Source organism: Microcaecilia unicolor, chromosome 2 (assembly GCF_901765095.1).
Source record: "Microcaecilia unicolor chromosome 2, aMicUni1.1, whole genome shotgun sequence".
NCBI lineage: Eukaryota > Metazoa > Chordata > Amphibia > Gymnophiona > Siphonopidae > Microcaecilia > Microcaecilia unicolor.
In genome coordinates this window covers 459,342,181-459,360,933 of record NC_044032.1, presented here as the reverse complement: position 1 = coordinate 459,360,933, position 18,753 = coordinate 459,342,181, and the positions used below count along the sequence as shown (strand labels likewise).

At 45.4% G+C, this 18,753-nt stretch overlaps 1 protein-coding gene across 1 annotated transcript in view; it reads left to right on the top strand.

Annotated features, from left to right (window-relative positions):
• Positions 1-18,753, top strand: part of NAGK (N-acetylglucosamine kinase) — a 112,499-nt gene that overhangs the window by 49,507 nt on the left and 44,239 nt on the right. The window contains exons 5-6 of the mRNA XM_030190970.1: positions 9,078-9,188; positions 11,115-11,227. Of these exons, the coding sequence (XP_030046830.1) occupies positions 9,078-9,188; positions 11,115-11,227 (224 nt within the window). The remainder of the gene's footprint in view (positions 1-9,077; positions 9,189-11,114; positions 11,228-18,753) is intronic.

Below are 18,753 nucleotides of genomic sequence, written 5' to 3'. Positions count from 1 at the left end.
TAAGACCTTTGAAATAAGAATGATTGAATATTTTGACACACAACAAACAGGACTTAATAAAGATCTGGGTTTTCTAACCCATTATAAACCATAAGCTGTATTTCTCTGTTTATTTCTCTGTTTATTACCCTCCTCTCACCTACCAACACCCATTCTGTTAGAATATCAGTGAAATGCTTTGATGTCTCCATGCATACCCCCACCCTCCCACTCTGTCAGACTGTCAAAGTAATGCTTTGATGTTTCTCTTATATATACTATCTGCTACCACATTTGCTTATTTCCGATCTGACGAAGAAGGGCAACCTTCGAAAGCTAATCAAGAAATGTATTAAGTTATGTCCAATAAAAAAGGTATCATCTTATTTTCTTTTCCATGTTTTATTTTGTTTGATTTCTATTGATAACCTTTAAGAGTGGACTAACACGGCTACCACACCTCTCTACTTAAGGTCAAAGTTCCATAGAAACCTATGGAACTTTGGAAAGCTAAGTGCTTTGAAAATATGCCTCTCCAGGGTAGAACTACATAACTCATATCACTTATACAAACAAATCCTTGCTATCTGCATCTGGAAGCTGTGGACTATCAAAGATTCCAGGCCAGAATTTTACAGGATCAATTCTGCCTCGATTTAAAAGGACAAGAGGTGACTGCTCTGAAAAGATCTGGTAGCTTCCCTTCAGTAAAGAGTGAACTCCAGATTCTTATGGTCTGACCAAGGGATATGGCACCAGGATGGGTCACTCGGGTAGAAATTATCCATATGTACGGTTCTATAAGTCAGCAGATCCAGCAGCTGACCCCTAATGTGGGAGGATTGGGAATGTGGCAGAAGGAATTGCCAGGAGGTGAGAAAATCAAGTAAGCTCTATGTATTAACATCCCCAGGGTTATCAAGATCCAGATATCACCTACTAATAAAACATTAGAAAACTTAACACAAATATTTGAGAAGAATTCAGAACAGCTTTCCTAGGCAGACCAGCTTTCTGAAGGGCGATACAAGAGATTACGGTATAGGGTCTCCAACAATGCATAAGAACATAAGAGTAGCCATACTGGGTCAGACCAATGGTCTATCTAGCCCAGTATCCTGTTTTGCAAACAGTGGCCAATCTGGGTCACAAGTACCTGGCAAAATGCAAGAAGAAAAACACAATAGATTACCAGATAAAAAACTGAAAGAAGCAAAGAGAGAAATACATCTTTCAAAGGCTCAGTGAAAGAACAAATGACTAAAAATGTAAAGATTGGTGACGAGATTTATTTCAGATATATTAGTGAATGGATGAAGGCTATAAATAGAATTATAAGACAGAAAGCTGATGTGAACCCACTACATGAAGAGGATGAGGAAAAAGTGGACATTCTTAACAAATAGATGGACCATTGGTCTGACCCAGTATGGCTACTCTTATGTTCTTAAATACTTCTTGTCGGTCCTCCAGACCGATCCAGCTGCTGATGCATGGGTTATGCTCGTTTACCAACAGATGGAGACTGAGAACACAGTTTCCAAGACCTGTATAATAGCCTCCTCTCATCCAGTCTGTATGTTCTCAGTCTCCAGCAGATGGTAGGTAGTCAAGCAGTCTGCAGCCAGTCTGGTAGGCGTAAAGGGGGCAATTCATTTGGATGTCTTTTCTTGGGGGGGAGGGGAAGCCTTTGCTTAGCCCTTCCTATTAAATAAAAATTTAAAAATAAAACTCACACATAGGGATTGAGGTTTTTTTGTTTTTTTTTACTGTTCTTCCCTGCCTGTTCTCTCCTTGGTGGGATCTGCTAGCAGGGTAGTGGTCCATGAGGGCACAGTGACCCCTGGGGTGCAAATCTGGATGGCCAGGTCCCTCCCCCGATGCTTTGTCTAGTGCTTGAGACCCTTCCTGTGCATTGCAGCAACCACTTAAAAAAAGGAAAAAAAACCTGCCAGTTAAGCTCTCTGGGAGCCGATGAGGAAAGCTCCTTCCTGGGGTGGAGGGAGGGCTATCTTTGCTTTCTCTGTGCAGTTGGAAGACCTCTGTTGGTCTGCTTTAGCAGTTCAGGGATCCTTGAAGTTTCAGGAGCGTTCGCAAAGGGACACGCATGACTTCCCACTTACTCCACTGCAAGTGTGTGGGCACCACAGCCTGGAGTTGCCAACAGTGTGATACAAGGTATTTGGGGACCAAAGTCCCCGGGCATGCAGGAGACCATCGGGGCGGGGATCAAGGGGTCCACCAGGGTTCCTGTAAGCGATGTTTTCCTTTTTGGAAGGAACCAACGCAATAGCGAGCACGTCACGCACCACTTCTGTGGCAGGCCCTTCCTATGCCTTGTTTGGCCCACCTCTTTTAAGACGGGAGCTTCCCCTGTCTGGGCCCATCCTGGTGGGTGACAAAGAGACTCATTTGGGGACATCAAGGTTTCCCCCAGATTTCATTTGGGCTCTCTTTTGAGGTCTGGAAGTTGGGTGACCCATGGGAGGCCTTGCTTCAGACAGGGTCAGACCCTGCTCTGATCTTGGCTTCTGCACAGCAGCCCTCCAAGAGGCCCAGGTGGCAGAACTGCTAGAAAGATCAGGAGGTCCTTGAGGATTTGTTTCTATGATCTGAGGAGGATTTAAGTGCCTTGGGAGATGACAATTTGGTTCTTCCGGTTGTAGAGGCAGAGCAGCTTCTACCATGGGAGGATCCCGCGGTGGTGCGGATATTTCACCGGGATGAGCTGGCAGAACTCATCTTCTAAGTCTGTGCTGCCTTTCATTTTGAGGAGCAGCCTGTGGTGGAGTCACCCACACAGAAGGTGGACCCCTTGGTTAAGGGGAGTAGATAGCCTCTGAAGACTGAGGGGGCAGTGTAGTGTGGGGTAGCTGATATTCATAAGCCTTCATTTGGGGCAGAATGTTGCTCAAGTTTGATTAGTATATGGCAGCATACTACTTGCTGCAGTTAGCTTCTTTTTTTTTTTTTTTTTTAAGGTGGCTGCCATGATCAGTAGACCTGGATATTCAGTGCCAGGCCATATCCAGCTAGCAGTGCTGAATACCTAGACAGGGCAGCCACCAGGAGTATGGCTAATACTCAGTAACAGTATCCAGATAGCCACCCAGTTAAGTTAGGACTGTGTTTTCTTTTTTCTGACGTAAGTTTACTGGGTAGCTATGTAGGTACCACTGCTAAATATTTACAGTGCTCAGATAATTCTTGGTTCTGCCACAGCTCCACCACACTGCCCCAGCACTGCTCTGATATTTAGCAGTGCTATCCAGGTAAGTGCTGCTAAATATCCAATTTAGACTGTTAGCACAAATTAACCAGGTAGGAGCGACCCCTGTGTTTTTTCTGGGCCTTGAGAAATCAGGAATTTTGGACTCTGGTACTCAGGATGTTGGAAACAGGACACTGGGCTTGATGTATCTTTGCTGGCAGTTATGTTATGCAAAAAAATCAAAAGGAACCAAGACCCATTCCACAAAATAGCATGTTAATTAAAAAAGGAAAAGGCACAAAGGTGGCAAACTAAAAATCTCAAATAAGCATAATATGAAAAAAAATACTTAAACATCCCTTTAATGAACACTATCAAAAGATACAAATAGAAGAAGAGAGGGCATCTTATACATTCAAAACAGGTCATCGGACCTCTTACAGCACACAGTTATTCCAAGTCCAGACCTTATAATTCAAATCACTTGTCAATCCTGCCTCACCCAAAACATCTCAAGAAAACACTCGAAAGAAATATTTATTATAACACTCAAGAGCATAAAATTTCTGTTTTTAAAAAGTCCTTAGTTGCAAAAAAAAAAAGGGATCACTTAGCTATCATGGCAGCATACGATGCTGCAGTCACTTCTGAATATTTCCTAACCTTGTAATCTTAAGGGCGATTGGCTTAGTTGCAGATGTTTTAGTTGTTTTGCTAGAGTTTAGGCAGTATGTTGATCCCACTTATTCCACTCATGGGCAAGGGGCATACTCCTGATCTTAGGTACTGTCCATGGCTGTTCCTCCATGTTTAAGAACCATTCCACCAACCTTGAGGGTGGTTGGTCATTATTTGAAGCCATGAGCCTTAAGTTCATGCAGAAAAGAGGATTGAATCCTAGATAAAACTCTTTACAGTAAATATTTCAAAGAGGTTTTACTTATTTCAAAATCTGTTTTTGTTCAAAGATAAAACAGTTTTAGACAACAGTAAGACATCCAGGTAAGTTTTAAGAAAGAACCCAGATCAAGTTCAAAGAGTTGTTTATCAATTTTGTGTTATCCATTGGTAGTTGATATCAAGTTTCAAGTTTATTAAAAATTTGCTAACCCACCTAACAATAAAAACCACCTAGGCAGCTTTCAGTTTAGAAAGCAAAAGTTAAACTAAACACAACAGTATGCACATCACACATGAGGATAAAGGGGGGAGAACTACATTTCTTGAAAGGACAGAGGGTGAGAAATAGGGATACATTAGGGTAGTAAGCCAAGATAATAGGGGTCCTGCCACAAACTCTACTCAATCAAAATGGGTGACGGGTGTCAGGACGGCGTGAAAAACTTAGGACATTGGATAATATTGATATTGGGGAACCCTGAGAGACCCTGCATTCACCCATGTAGGTGCCATTTTATGGAATAGCACATAGCCACAGTATTGGCATTTATGTGTGTATATGCAGGGCTGGACTTAGACAAGGACAGTCGCACAGGGCCTCATGCTCCCAGGGGCCCCACGGCAGCCTTGGCATCTCCCTCCCGCTCCCTGCTATTGCTGTCTCCACTCCTGTTTAGAGAGCTGCATGGAAGCGGGGGAAATGCACGGAGCCACAGGGTGCTCTCCCAGCAGATACCTCAAGCCAACCTGGTGGTCTAGTGGATTCTTCAGGCAGGAAAGATCCCCAGTCTTTCCTGTCTGCTGCCACTGACCCTCTTGCTGCTGCGTCGCTTTTTAAAAATGGCTGCCGAAACTTCCAGTGGAGGCCTTGCGAGACTTCTGCTGAAGTCTTGTGAGGCTGCCATTGGAAATCTCAGCAGCCATTTTAAAGAAGATGCGACAGCAGGTAGGAAAGACTGGGGATCTTTCCTCCCCTAAAGAATCCACTAGACCACCAGGGTGGTTTGAGGTATGTGCCAGGAGGGGAGGAGGTCTAGAATATGTGGGAGGGGAGGTACTGTTCATTTATCTGTTTCCATTTCCTTGCACAGCCGGATCTCTGTGCATTCAAAACAAGCAAGCAAGCAAACCTATGAGCTGCTGCATCCATGTTGTCTTTCTTTATTGTTGGTGGAATTTTTATTTAATCTCACTTAGATTTTCAAACATGCCAGCTTGTGCATATGGATGTACACAGAGGAAGTATAATAATGGAATAAATATTTATAGGTAGAGTAGTAATTTGTTATAAATCGTAATCAGTGTGTCACTTGGAGGGGCTGGTTAAAGGGACACCCTAGTGCTGTTATTTTCATGCAGAGATATTTTTCTACTGGTAAAGGGCCACTAATCAGACATTATGATATGAGAATCAGGTGCTCAACATTCAGAGTCTCTATTTACTTTTTTATGGCATTTATATCCTACATTAAACATGAATAGGGTTAAAACCTGGGAACATTTAAAATCTTTTTTTTTTTTTTTTCATGTACTTACATCAGAAGAAAAAAGATGGCATGTGGGAACTTGTTCCTTAATGTGAAATGTAGTAGTATATTATAAAAATGCACTTGCCTTTTTTTTTATTACTACTGTTTTACAGAGAAGGTATTGAATAATGAAGGAAGAGTTTCCTTCATGCAGAACTATCCAGAGTCGGTCTAATGTGACAACATTGTCTAGTTCAGCACACTATTAGCAGCCAAGTTCATGTAAAGTTAATTATGTTTGTCACGGTTGTGCCCCTGTTTCATGCTCTCATTCATCTCGCCACCTGGTGGCTGCGATGGACTGTCTGTTTGCTGTTTCACATGTTCCAGAAGTCATGCCGGTCCGGCCTGGATCTTCCAGCCTTCCAGACTGGCTTGGGATATTTGGAATTTAGCAGCACCCATACCTGGTGAACTCCCTTGTATGTGGCCTTTATTAAGCACCTGGGAATTTTCAGAAATTGCCTTGACAACAGAGGTCTTCAGTCCTGTTCTTGTCCTTGTTGGTCTGTTGCGATTCCTGCCCTGAAAGCTTGTTTTGCCTGTTTTTGACCTTGCTGGTTTCCTGGTTTATTCTACTGTCTGCTGCCTGCCCAAGACTCTGCTTGCTTCCTGGTTTGTTCTACGGTCTGCTGCCTGCCCAAAACTCTGCTTGATTCCTGATTTACTATTGATTGCTGCCAGCCTACAGACTCTGTGTGGTTCCTGGTTTCCCTGCTGCTTTGCTGCCTGCTGGTAAGACTCTGCGTGATTCATGGACTATTCTCCTGCTTCTGCTTAGTGCTTCTGCTCCAGTCCAGCTGCTCCAGTCCAGCCTGTGCCCGTCTGTCTGTGGTCTGCCTTGCCTCCTGTTTGGGTGATTTGCCAGCCACTGCCGCTCCTCGGCAGTGGCCCAAGGGCTCACTTTTCCTCACTAGCGTGGCAGATTGCCAAGGCCATGAGCTCGGCAATATCATCCTACCAGCTGGGTTTCCAGCCTAAGACTTTTTCCTTTGTTGGCAATCTGGGTTCCAGCCCCGGTTTAGCTCCTAATTCCAGTTCGGATCCCAGTTCCAACCCAATTTTTGCTTTGGATCCATTTATGACGCTCCATGATTACCGTGTCAAACTTTTGTCTGATCCAGCCCTGAAGAATACTCCTGAAGCTGCAGCAGAGAGAAAGCGTGTCTTGTTGCTTGGGTCCTTTGAAAACCCCATTTCTGCTATTGATCCCTCTACCAAGCTTTCTTTTACCGCCTCAAACTTCTCTCGGTTCCAGCCCTGTGGGATACTCCTGAAGGCCAGGCTGAAGGAAGGTGGGTTTGTAGTCCCGAGGCCCAGGCTTACCGGCAGTCCATCCTGAGGGACGCGATCAGCCGTAGTAATGCTGTCCAGTCCGAGTTGCAGTTCCAGCCAAGATGCTGAGTCTGGATCGAGTTCCAGTTCTGGCCCAGATGCGGAGTCCAAGCCGAGTTCCAGATCCAGCCAAAAGACTGAGTCCAGACCGAGTCCCAGTTCCAGCTTAGATGCTGAGCCCTTGTCGAGTTCCAGTGCCAGCCGAGATGCTGAGTCTGGATCGAGTTGCAGTTCCGGCCAAGATGCTGAGTCCAAGCCGAGTTCCAACTCCAGCCAAGAGGCTGAGTCCAAGCCGAGTTCCAGTGCCAGCCAGGATGCTGAACCTAGGCCGAGTTCCAGTTCCGGCCCAGATGCTGAGTCCAGTCCGAGTTCTAGCTCCAGCCCAGATGCTGAGTCCAGTCCGAGTTCTAGCTCCAGCCCAGATGCTGAGTCCAGGTCGAGTTCCGAGTCCAGTCAAGATGCTGAGTTCATTCTGGGTTCCAGTCCTGATTCCTGTTCAAGTTGTAGCCCAGCTACCCCTGGTCATGTTTTGAAAGTCCTCCGTAGGTTTCATCATTCCTACCCATGGAGACCGGGGGAGCCTTGAAAGGGAGGTACTGTCACGGTTGTGCCCCTGTTTCATGCTCTTAGTCATCTCACCACCTGGTGGTCTGACCTGGTGGCTGCGATGGACTGTCTGCTGTTTCACATGTTCCAGAAGTCATGCCGGTCCGGCCTGGATCTTCCAGCCTTCCAGACTGGCTTGGGATTTTTGGAATTTAGCAGCACCCATACCTGGTGAACTTCCTTGTATGTGGCCTTTATTAAGCACCTGAGAACTTTCAGACTTTGCCTTGGCAACAGAGGTCTTCAGTCCTGTTCTTGTCCTTGTTGGTCTGTTGCGATTCCTGCCCTGAAAGCTTGTTTTGCCTGTTTTTGACCTTGCTGGTTTCCTGGTTTATTCTACTGTCTGCTGCCTGCCCAAGACTCTGCTTCCTGGTTTATTCTATTGTCTGCTGCCTGCCCAAGACTCTGCTTTTTTCCTGGTTTATTCTATTGTCTGCTGCCTGCCCAAGACTCTGCTTTTTTCCTGGTTTATTCTATTGTCTGCTGCCTGCCCAAGACTCTGCTTGATTCCTGATTTACTATTGATTGCCGCAGGCCTACAGACTCTGTGTGGTTCCTGGTTTCCCTGCTGCTTTGCTGCCTGCTGGTAAGACTCTGCGTGATTCATGGACTATTCTCCTGCTTCTGCTTAGTGCTTCTGCTCCAGTCCAGCCTGTGCCCGTCTGTCTGTGGTCTGCCTTGCCTCCTGTTTGGGTGATTTGCCAGCCGCTGCCGCTCCTCGGCAGTGACCCAAGGGCTCACTTTTCTTCACTAGCGTGACAATGTTCAGTGGAAAATAAATGTATTGGCTCAGGCTGCTTGCTATGTGAATATTCAATCACTGTTTCATTATTGCTGACAAGTATTACATATTAAGGACATTTGTTTTAATTCATTTATCCAGTCCTTACGTGAACATGGTTTTGCTTTTTAAACCCAAAGGTTTCGTATGATAACATTGTGCTTATTTGAATTAGTTTTTCTGTACAAGTTTTGCTTGACTTGTCTTTATTTGAAATAGAAAAAAAATTAAAACACATCTTGTCAACAAGGAGCAGGGCTAGGGGAGGGGGGCTAGGTGGGAGCAGGGGGCCCCACCAAAGTGGTATGCACAGGGCCCTGCAGTTGCTAAGACTGGCCCTGCATATATGTGCACATAATGCATATATGCCAATATTCTGATCATTTATTTTTGTACTGGCATCTAAATATTTGCGCCTTTCTTTATAAATCAGTGTTTCCCAAGTCGGTCCTGGAGCACCCCCTTGCCAGTCAGGTTTTCAGGATATCCACAATGAATATGCATGAGATTGATTTGTATACACTGCCTTCAGTATTGAGAGTGTGAGGATGCTTGAGCTGGGGATAGGCCTCAGAGCTCCAGCAAGCCTTGTGCCAGGATTGGGAAGGGTTTCTACACTGCATGCCTGAAGGCTGAGAATTGAAATCAGATTTGTGCAACTAGGACTGTATTTCTGTTTGCTAAATAGGTAGCTTATGTTGACCTGTTTTGTTTTTCTTTTATCTTTTTCCCCCAGGTGGTGTGGTGCTAATTTCTGGCACAGGTTCCAACTGCAAACTTGTGAATCCAGATGGATCACAAGTAGGCTGTGGAGGGTGGGGCCACCTGATGGGAGATGAGGGATCCGGTAAGACCTGATTAGCTTTCTAAATTAGCTTTGTCCTCAAAACAAAATTTGCTGTAAGGCTGCTATTGGAAAACTTTCTCCCCGGCATATCATGTGAATTGTGTGTATGATTTCCCTGACAACAAAAAAGGACAATTTACATTTCTTCTGTAGAACCAAAGCAAATAATATAAACAAAATGAATCTTGCTACTATTTGAGATTCTGCCAGGTACTTGTGACCTGAATTGGCAACTGTTGGAAGCAGGATATTGGGCTAAATGGACCTTTGGTCTGACCCAGGGGCGTATCTGAGGTTCGACGGTAGGGGGGGCAGGGGCTAGAGTGAGGGGGCACATTATAACACCCCCCCCCCCCACTGCCATTAACCCTCCCCCGCCTACCGCCAACCCTTTCCCCGCCTACCGCGGACACCTACCACCCGAGGTCCGCTCCTGCCGGTTTTTTAAAATATTACTTCAGCTGGCGGAGGACCCCAACCCCCGCCAGCCCAGCCGAGGTCTTTAACTTCTTCATCCTCGTGCTGTTAAACCTGCAATGCATCCTTCCAGTTAGACGGAGTTTGACGTCGCAGCATGTTGTACGTGCAGGACGTCAACGTGCTGCGACGTCAAACTCCGTCCAACTGGAAGGATGCATTGCAGGTTTAAAAGTACGAGGATGAAGAAGTTAAAGACCTCGGCTGGGCTGGCGGGGGTTGGGGTCCCCCGCCAGCTGAAGTAATATTTTAAAAAACCGGCAGCAGCGGACCTCGGGGGTAGGTGACCGCGGTAGGCGGGGAAAGGGTAGGTGGGGGAGGGTTAATGGCGGTAGGGGGGTCCAGGGCCCTGTGGCCCCACGCAGATACGGCCCTGTCTGACCCAGTATGGCTATTCTTATGTAAATCTATAGAGGCGAAAAAAAAAAAGCAAATTCCAAAGAACTGTCAAAATTTCTAAAAAGATGGGTAATCCCAGAAAGACTTCTCGGAATTTTACATGAATAAATGTAATGTCCTTCCATGTGCTGTACCCATAACCAAATGTAAATTTAAATAGAGGAAAGGTTCAAACTAAAGTGGGGTTCAGGCCACAATTCTATGCAATGAAATGCCAAAAAAGCTCATCATTACCAAACCCTCCTATGTGGTGGAAAACTGAAAACTCTACACATAGAACTTCCGATCACAACACCCCTTCAGTCTGCAGATAAGTTTATGCATGTAATGACACTGAATCAAAGTTTACCTGTGCACAGAGAGGATAACTTTCTAATTCCCATTTACAAAACTCTGTTCTATCCATATAATGAATCTGAGAATTATTTTATTAGATGGTGATTTTATAAGCTACTTCAGCATGTACATTTTGCAATTTACTCATCAAGTAGGCGCTCAGAAAACACTTTATGTGAAATGCATAGGCAGAGAGAGAGAGAGGGCATGTGCACAGATTCCTTACACCAGCTTCAGAACAGGTATAACCTTATGCAGGAGCTTTCAGAGGGGTTATTTTTATAAAAGCAGATATGTGCATAAGTTGCCTTTATAAAAATATGCACAATATATACATCTATGAGCCTTTTCTGCTAAGCTGCCCTGTTATAAAGTTACCCCTTAGCCTCCCCCCTCCCCGCAGCTTTGACTTAAGTCAGTGATTCCCAAACCTGGCCTGGAGGAATCTCAGCCAGTCAGGTTTCCAGGATATCCACAATGAATATGCATGAGATTGATTTGCATATACTGCCTCATTGGTATGCAGACTATCTCATGCATATTCATTGTGGATATTCTGAAAACCTGACTGGTTGGAGAACCCCCAGAACAGGTTTGGGAACCATTGACTTATGCTCATCAACAAATCATCATCCTTTCCTAGTGGCCACACGGCATTTGACACTTATTACTGTTTAACTTTTTTTTTTTTATGTTTCTCTCCACCTTCCTCAGCATACTGGATTGCTCACCAGGCTGTAAAGATTGTTTTTGATGCCATAGACAATCTTGTGGTTCCTCCATACGATATCAGCTATGTCAAGCAGGCCATGTTTGACTATTTCCAGGTGCAGTATAAATACATCACTGTTCTCCCCAAAAACCTTTACCATCCAAGTGGGAATGAGTATGCACAGTATTCTAAAGTTTTATGTTATGTTAGCCAAGTGATCGTAAAGTCAGCCAGGTGGCACACCCATTCAGAAAGTCCTGGGGAGAACACTGTACACACTTCAGAGTCTTAGATCAATACACCTTTTAGTTTTCTGTGTGCGACCCAGTGTAGTTAGTTTGGCAGTGCTGAGGGATACTCCAGAGGCCGATGCATAACATTATGGCCAAACATACACTCTGCTTCTCCCCAACTTCTCTCATGGCACACAGACTTTTAAGGGCCCCCTGATAGTGAGCTGAAAATGTTACCTGTTAATAATAAGGTACAGCAGATTCAAAAGGCAAAAAGAGAAAGGGAGACCATTCTCAGCTTATAATAATATTCCCCTTTAATGGGCTCTCCAGTAATGTACAAAACAAGGGATAAGAAGGCAAATACCCATAAAGTTAAAGTGAAGTACTTAAAAAAAGAATGAAGTAGCCTCACTGGATTGGAAATTCTTGGTCTCTCCTCTGAACAGTATTATCCACACTCGACTTGGGCATCCTACACATGTATTCAAAGGCAGGATATTAGAAATCCTTACTGTTTTGTACCTTTCTGAGGACAAGCAGGCCATATCCACATCGCCCAGTGCGGAATTTAAATAAAACTAATACAGCTTTAAGAGCACGCACAGCATCCCTACCATGCATGTGCGAGAACCTTCCCACCCACCATGAGAGCGCAGGACCAGCAGTCTTTCTTCATCTGTGTTGTTCCACGCTCCTCAAAGTGTCTGGTGTGCAAGTATGTATTTGAGCTTTTTTTGTGCCTTTCCTTTGGGGTCCCCCCCCCCCCCCCCCCCCCCCGATTTTTGTTTTATTTTCTTCAGAAAAGTTTCCTCTCCCTTCCTATATAGTCTTGGTTCGGTTTTCCCCACTTTAAAGTTTTATTTTTACCGCACTTTGTAGGTTCTATTAGGCCTGAGCTCCATTTGGGCTCTATTTTTCTGGTGCTTGCCCCTTTTTAAAGTCACCATTGAGCTCTTTGATTTGGCCACAGCTGTTTTCCCTTCCATGTCATCGAAGGTTCCCAGTGGCTTTAGTCGCTATAGTCTATGCAGTAGGACCATCTCTGGCAACAATACTCATTCTTGGTACCTTCAGTGTTTGGGGCCTGAAAATACCCCTTATAGCTGTGTTCTTTGCTTTCATATTAAGAAAAGAACCCAGCTGGCCAGAGAGGCTCAAAGAGGAAAATATTTTGGAGTCTGGTCTGAAACCGTGACATCTGGAGTTGTATCGGTCCATATGGCTAAGAGCCCTCTCTTGGACAGTGGGAATTGATGTGCATTGAGTGGGTCTCCATCTGCCTCAATGCCGACCACTGTGCAGGACCTTTGGAACTAGTCAGCATCGAACCCAACCCCAAGGTAACGTGGGGATTCGATATTGTCCTCGTCGGCACTGAGGAACATCGATGGCAGGCATCAGGCAAAGGCTAAGAAGCATCGACATAGATCCCCCATGATGCACAGGACCAGGGCTCTGAAATACTGAGAGATTCAGTCCCTGAGAAGCATCAGTGCCGGGAGGACTGCCTCCCTCCATACAAGAGGTGCTGTTGCACATGTCTCCATTCATCCAGGACCAGGCACCCATCTTGACCCCTGCAGTTCAGCAGTCTGTCTCTGAATCCAGCCTTTCCCAGTGGCCGCTTTCGCTGAGTGCATCTGAGCCATGCTCCATGAGCACTTAGTGTGGATTTTACAACAGTGTGCATTTGCGTCTGGGATACTTGCACAGGCCATGCCTCTTGCTGCTGCCCTGTAGGACCCTCAGCCTGCTGTGAGGTCGCCAACGCCGGTGCTGCGTGCAGCACAGGAATCGACAAGTGCCTGTGCTGGCATCCCCTCAACATCTATAAAGGAAGCTTTGCTGGAATCGATGGTGGAGCAGACACCCCAATGCCCCTCTTGAGGATATGGTTACTGTGTATCAAGACAGGCTCTGTCTCAGCCCTTCCATGAAGAGTTTTTTGTCAACACTGATGAGCAGTGCTCATGGGAGTCTGATGAGGATCCACGGTACTTCTCAGAGGAGGAGTCGTATAGTATCCCATCTGAACCCTCCCCTCCAGAAGAAAGGAGGAAGTCTCCACCTGACTCAATTTCCTTCCCCGGATTTGTTAGGGAAATGGCAACTGCTGTTCCTATTCGTTTGGAGATGGAGGACGAGCCCAGGGCTGAGATGTTTGAGGTCCTGGATGACTATTCTCCTAGAGAAGCCGTGATTGTCCCTCAGGTGAAGAAGTGGGAGTTCCCTCTGTTGGTCCCTGTCCTGCCCAAGAAGATGAACACAATGTATCAGATCCAGAGTTCCACAGAGTTTGACAAGTCTCAGTTGCCTCATCTTTCCCTGGTGGTTGAGTCCACACTCAAAAGAGCCAGGAGTTCTAGAGACTATGCTTCGGTGCCCCCAGGTACAGAAGCTAGAACCCTGGATTCTTCTGGGTAGAAGATGTATCTGACCCCCTAATGCTCATCTCCCATATTCAGTCTTAACCTGATCTGCACAAGCTTATACTTGTGGAATTTGGTGTGCAGTATTTCTGAACAGGAGCAGGCCGAATTTCTTCACCAGTTGGTCAAGCAGCAGAAGGCATGTACAAAATTCTCGGCGAGGTGCGCCTATGACACCTTTGATGTGGCATCTAGGATCTCTGCCCAGAGTATAGCCATTCTCAGACTCTCATGGCTGCGGGTCTCTGACTTGGACCCTGTGGTCCAGCAGAGGTTGGTGGATGCCTCATGCCAGGGAGATAACCTTTTTGGACAAAAGGTGGAAGAGGTCGCTGAACTCATTAAAAAAAAAATACACTGGATTGGGATCCAAGATGGCCGCTTAGAGAGCTGTTGTACCAGACATGCTCAACTTGCTCTTTCAGAACGCTGTGAGAGGGCTTTGATTCCCTATCACTATGGGGAAAAGGAGAGGGAAAACTCGGGTTAATCCCTCAACTCCGAGTGGAACCCACCTTCTATAGCAGCCAACGCTTGAGCAATTTGGTGTGATCTCTGGCCCGAGTCAAACATCTTCCCCTGCTATCGGAGCCGGAACTAATGAGCTGGCCGACAGTGTAGACGGGGGTTTCTTTCAGCCCTGTCATGCGCACAGCTCCCTCACAACCAAGAGGGTTGGAAGCTGGAGAAAGTCCTGTGTCACAGCTTCCCACAGAGGAGCTGAGAGAGCAGGGAGGGAGCCTCTCTTCAGCAGTGTTAACATCGAGGGCTGAACCAGTGGAAGAGCAGACTGTGAGTACACTGAGGCAAATTGCTAATGCCCCCCCCCCCCCCCCCTCTGGCTTTTCAAGCGGAATGTGTTAAAAAAACCTGCCGTGGTGACATTAGAGTCACTTTTGGATCAAACTGCTGCTTTGCATTCCTCTTTACAACAACAAACAATAAAGAACTCAGCTGAAATTAAGTTGTTATCTCAAGTTGCCCTCCAGCAAGCACAGACAACTAATCAACATACTTCTAAAATAGAACAATTGGGAGAGAAAATGCAATCTCTGGAAGTTATCAGTCAAACCTCAATTAGGGATAAAAATTATATGCTACGACGTTTAGAATATCTTGAAAATAAATCAAGAAAACTTAATTTGAGATTCACGAACTTTCCAAGATCTCCCTTAATTTCCCCGATTGATATGGTGAAAAAATATCTGACTGAGGTATTAAATCAAATTCAGAGACTCTCCAACTGAACAGAAGAGAAGCGATGAACTTGACATCATTTCTTGAATCATCTTTGGAAGTAATTTCTCAGAGGTTGACTGCTTTGGTTGTTTTTGCTTTAGAAATGGACCGCGACGCAGTCTTAAGACTTTCATTTAGACATTTAGAATCTACTTTTTTTGGATCTAAAATAAGAATATTCCCTGATATGGCTAGAGAGACCCAAAAAAGCACTACGTCAGAGGACTCTGGCACTTGGAGCAAATTATATGTTAAAATTTCCTTGTATATGCAGAGTATTATATCAAGCCAAATCATTTCAGTTTTTTGATCCTAAACAGTTAGAGGAGTTTTTAGTTTCAAAAGAGGATGTGAATGTAGTAGTAGGATTACCAGACCATAGTGTATGATATGCTTAGGGAAGGTTTACTTGGTAACAACAACCCCACTGTAAAAACTTTTTCCTTTTTTTTTCCCTGTTCTCTTCTTGGATCCTATTACTTTATATTTCTGGTCGAAAGTAGAGTGTAAACATTTCAATTGTAATAGGTATTAGAGATATTGTAAATTTTCTCATATTGTAATCTTCTCTTGTGAGTTGTTAAATTTGGATGAAAATTATAAAATATAAAAAAAAAATACACTGACACCATTAATATTCTCTCCTACTGGACATCTTCTGCACCTTCCTCATCCAGGAGGTTTTTTTGGCAAGTCGAAGAGGGGTCCTTACTACTCTGAGAAATAGGTACGCTCCTTCTCACCAGCATCAGCAGGCTCAACCCCAGCGCGTTCGTTCTTGTCAACAGCATTAGCCCAAGGCCCAGACAGCTCCTCTGTCAAAGCCGGAGATCAGTGTTTACTGTCTCCAGCAAGTATAAGCTCTACACGAGCTTATACTTGTGGAATTTGGCAAGTGGTCTTCCACAGGAGCAGGCCAAATTTCTTCGCCAGTTGGTCAAGCAGCAGAAGGCATGTACAAAATTCTTGGCGAGGTACACCTATGACACCATTGATGTGGTATCCATGATCTCTGCTCAGACTCTCATGGCTGGGGGTCTCCCTTGGACCCTGCGGTCCAGCAGAGGTTGGTGGATGCCATGTGCCAGGGAGATAACCTTTTTGGAGAAAAGGTGGAGGAGGTCGCTGACCTCAAAAAAAAAAAAAAAACACAGACACCATTAATATTCTCTCCTACTGGACGTCTTCTGCACCTTCCTCATCCAGGAGGTTTTTTGGCAAGTCGAAGAGGGGTCTTTACTACTCTGAGATACTACTCTGAGATATAGGTATGCTCCTTCTCGCCAGCATCAGCAGGCTCAACCCCAGCGCATTTGTTCTCGTCAACAGCATGCACCCAAGGCCCAGACAGCTCCTCAGTCAAAGCCGTAGATGAGCATTTACTGGCTCCAGCAGAGCATAGCCGCAATAAAAGTGACTGTCCCAGATGACCTGGTTGGGGGGAGGCTGAATATTTGCCAAGAAAGGTGGCCCCTTGTAACCTCCAACCGGTGGGTCCTTCAAATAGTCCATTTCGGTTATGTCCTGCTTTGGCATCAAAGACCACCAGATTGCCCACCGAGTGTGCCTCACTTCAGCTTTCAGCACAAGCAGGTGCTTGCAGAGGAACTGTCTGCTTTTCTACAGGCCCATCAGTGGAAGAGATTCTGTTCCAGGTACTTTCTTGTGCCAAAAAAAAACAGAGGGGATGCGTCCCATCCTTTAACCTAAAGGCCCTGAACACATTCCTGGTTAAAGAAAAGTTCAGAATGGTTTCCTTGGGTACCCTTCTTCCCATGATTCAGGAAAATGATTGGCTATGTTCTCTAGACTTAAAGGATGCTTACACTCGCATCCCAATACTTCCAGGTCAAAGGAAGTATCTTCGATTTTGGAGGGGACACATCACTTCCAAAACTGCATGTTGCCTTTTGGCCTTACGTCGGCTCACAGAGTTTTCACCAAATGTCTTGCAGTAGTCGCAGCGTCACTACATAGTCTGGGAGTCCATGTGTTCCCCTATCTGTACAATGGGCTAATGAAGATGTCATTGAGGGACGGTGCTCAGGAGTCCATGCAGAGCCTATTTGGGTGTTAGAGCTATTAGGGTTCATTTTAAACTACCCCAAGTCCTATCTGCATCCTGTTCAATAAGCTCTGTACAGGTGCAGACTTTGTGCCGAGGGCAGATACTCTTTGTCACTCTTGCCACTTAGGTCCGAGCCAGCCAGCAGGTCACAGCTCAGGCCACATGGTTTCCATTGTCCATTTCACACCCATGGCATGTCTGCTCAGTGAACCCTAGCTTCTCAGTGATGCAAAGCCTCGGGGAACCTAGCAGATGTGATCTGAGTAACACCAGAGTTGGTCAGTCTCTCCTTTGGTGAACAGTTCGGTCCAATTTGACTGTGGAACTTCCATTCCAAATTCCTCAGCCACAGAAGGTACTGACAACAGATGCCTCCTGCCTGGAGTGGGGGGGGGGGGGGGGGGCTCATGTGGATGGTCTTCACACCTAGAGTTCTTGGTCAGCTCAGGAATCAGATTTCCAGGTCAACATCCTGGAGCTACAGGCAATCTGGAACACTCTAAAGGCTTTCAGAGATCGGCTGTCCAACCAAATTGTACTCATTCAAACTGACAATCAGGTTGCAATGTACAACACCAACAAGCAGGGGGATACCAGATCACTTTGATTGTAACCACAGAAAGGCAATATATCATGTCCAATCCCCTTTCCCTTTAAAAAAAAATGCAGTCCGCCATTGAATTTTATGCAGACCACGGAAAGTATACACAGAAAACATTGACCAGAGTTTTGGAAATGTTAAATACCATATTTCACAAATATTTTCAGAATAGGTCTGTGGAGCTCTGTGCATTTCCTGTTCCGACATTACATAATGTGGCCTGCTAGGTCACATTAATGCGGCCCTCTGTATATAAAGGTTGCCTACTCCTGCTCTAGAGGATCAGGACCAGGTCTCCATGATAACCAATTCCCCCTTCGGGCCCTTTTTGCCTTAGGGGACAGCTATGGATCAGACTGGCAACCCCCGATTTATTCAGTCTCTTTTTGGGAATAAGCCTCTCTCCTCTCCATATGCACCAAAGGACAGCCATGGACCAAATTAGCAGCCCCTGCACTTGTTTCACCTTCTTCTTAGCCTCTGCAACAAGGAGCCAATGCTCAGATGGGCCACAGAATGGGGTAACCCACCTATTGCTATTTTACATGCTTCTTTCTAGCCCACCTCCAGAAAAGAAGGGACAGTACTGCTGTCTTAACTCAGCTTTATATTTCCCTCCAAAGGTCTAAGGGCCCTGTTTACTAAGCAGCGTTATAGGCTCGTTAATGTTTTCAACGCGTGTTAACCATGTACGTGCCTACAATATCCCTATAGGTGCCTACATGGTTAGTGCACACGCGAAGTGTAGACTCGCTAAAAACACTAATGCACCTTAGTAAACAGGGCCCTAAGCCTCAATTCTGTTGGATCACTTTCGCAGAATTGACCTCCCACTATACGGATGCACCTTTCTGCAGCAGAAACCCAGAATGCTCTTCTGCAACTGCATTGGAAAACACATTTTGGCAATCTGCTACATTGAGAACAAACTTTAGAAATTAATTGTTTCAGATTGATTTGTTTTAGTTTTAATGCCCTGGACGTTCCTTTCAAGAAAGCTGTTCTCGAGGTACAGAAAAGAGTAGGGCTATACATTGATCAAAAATTTTAATTGTACGATTAATTGCT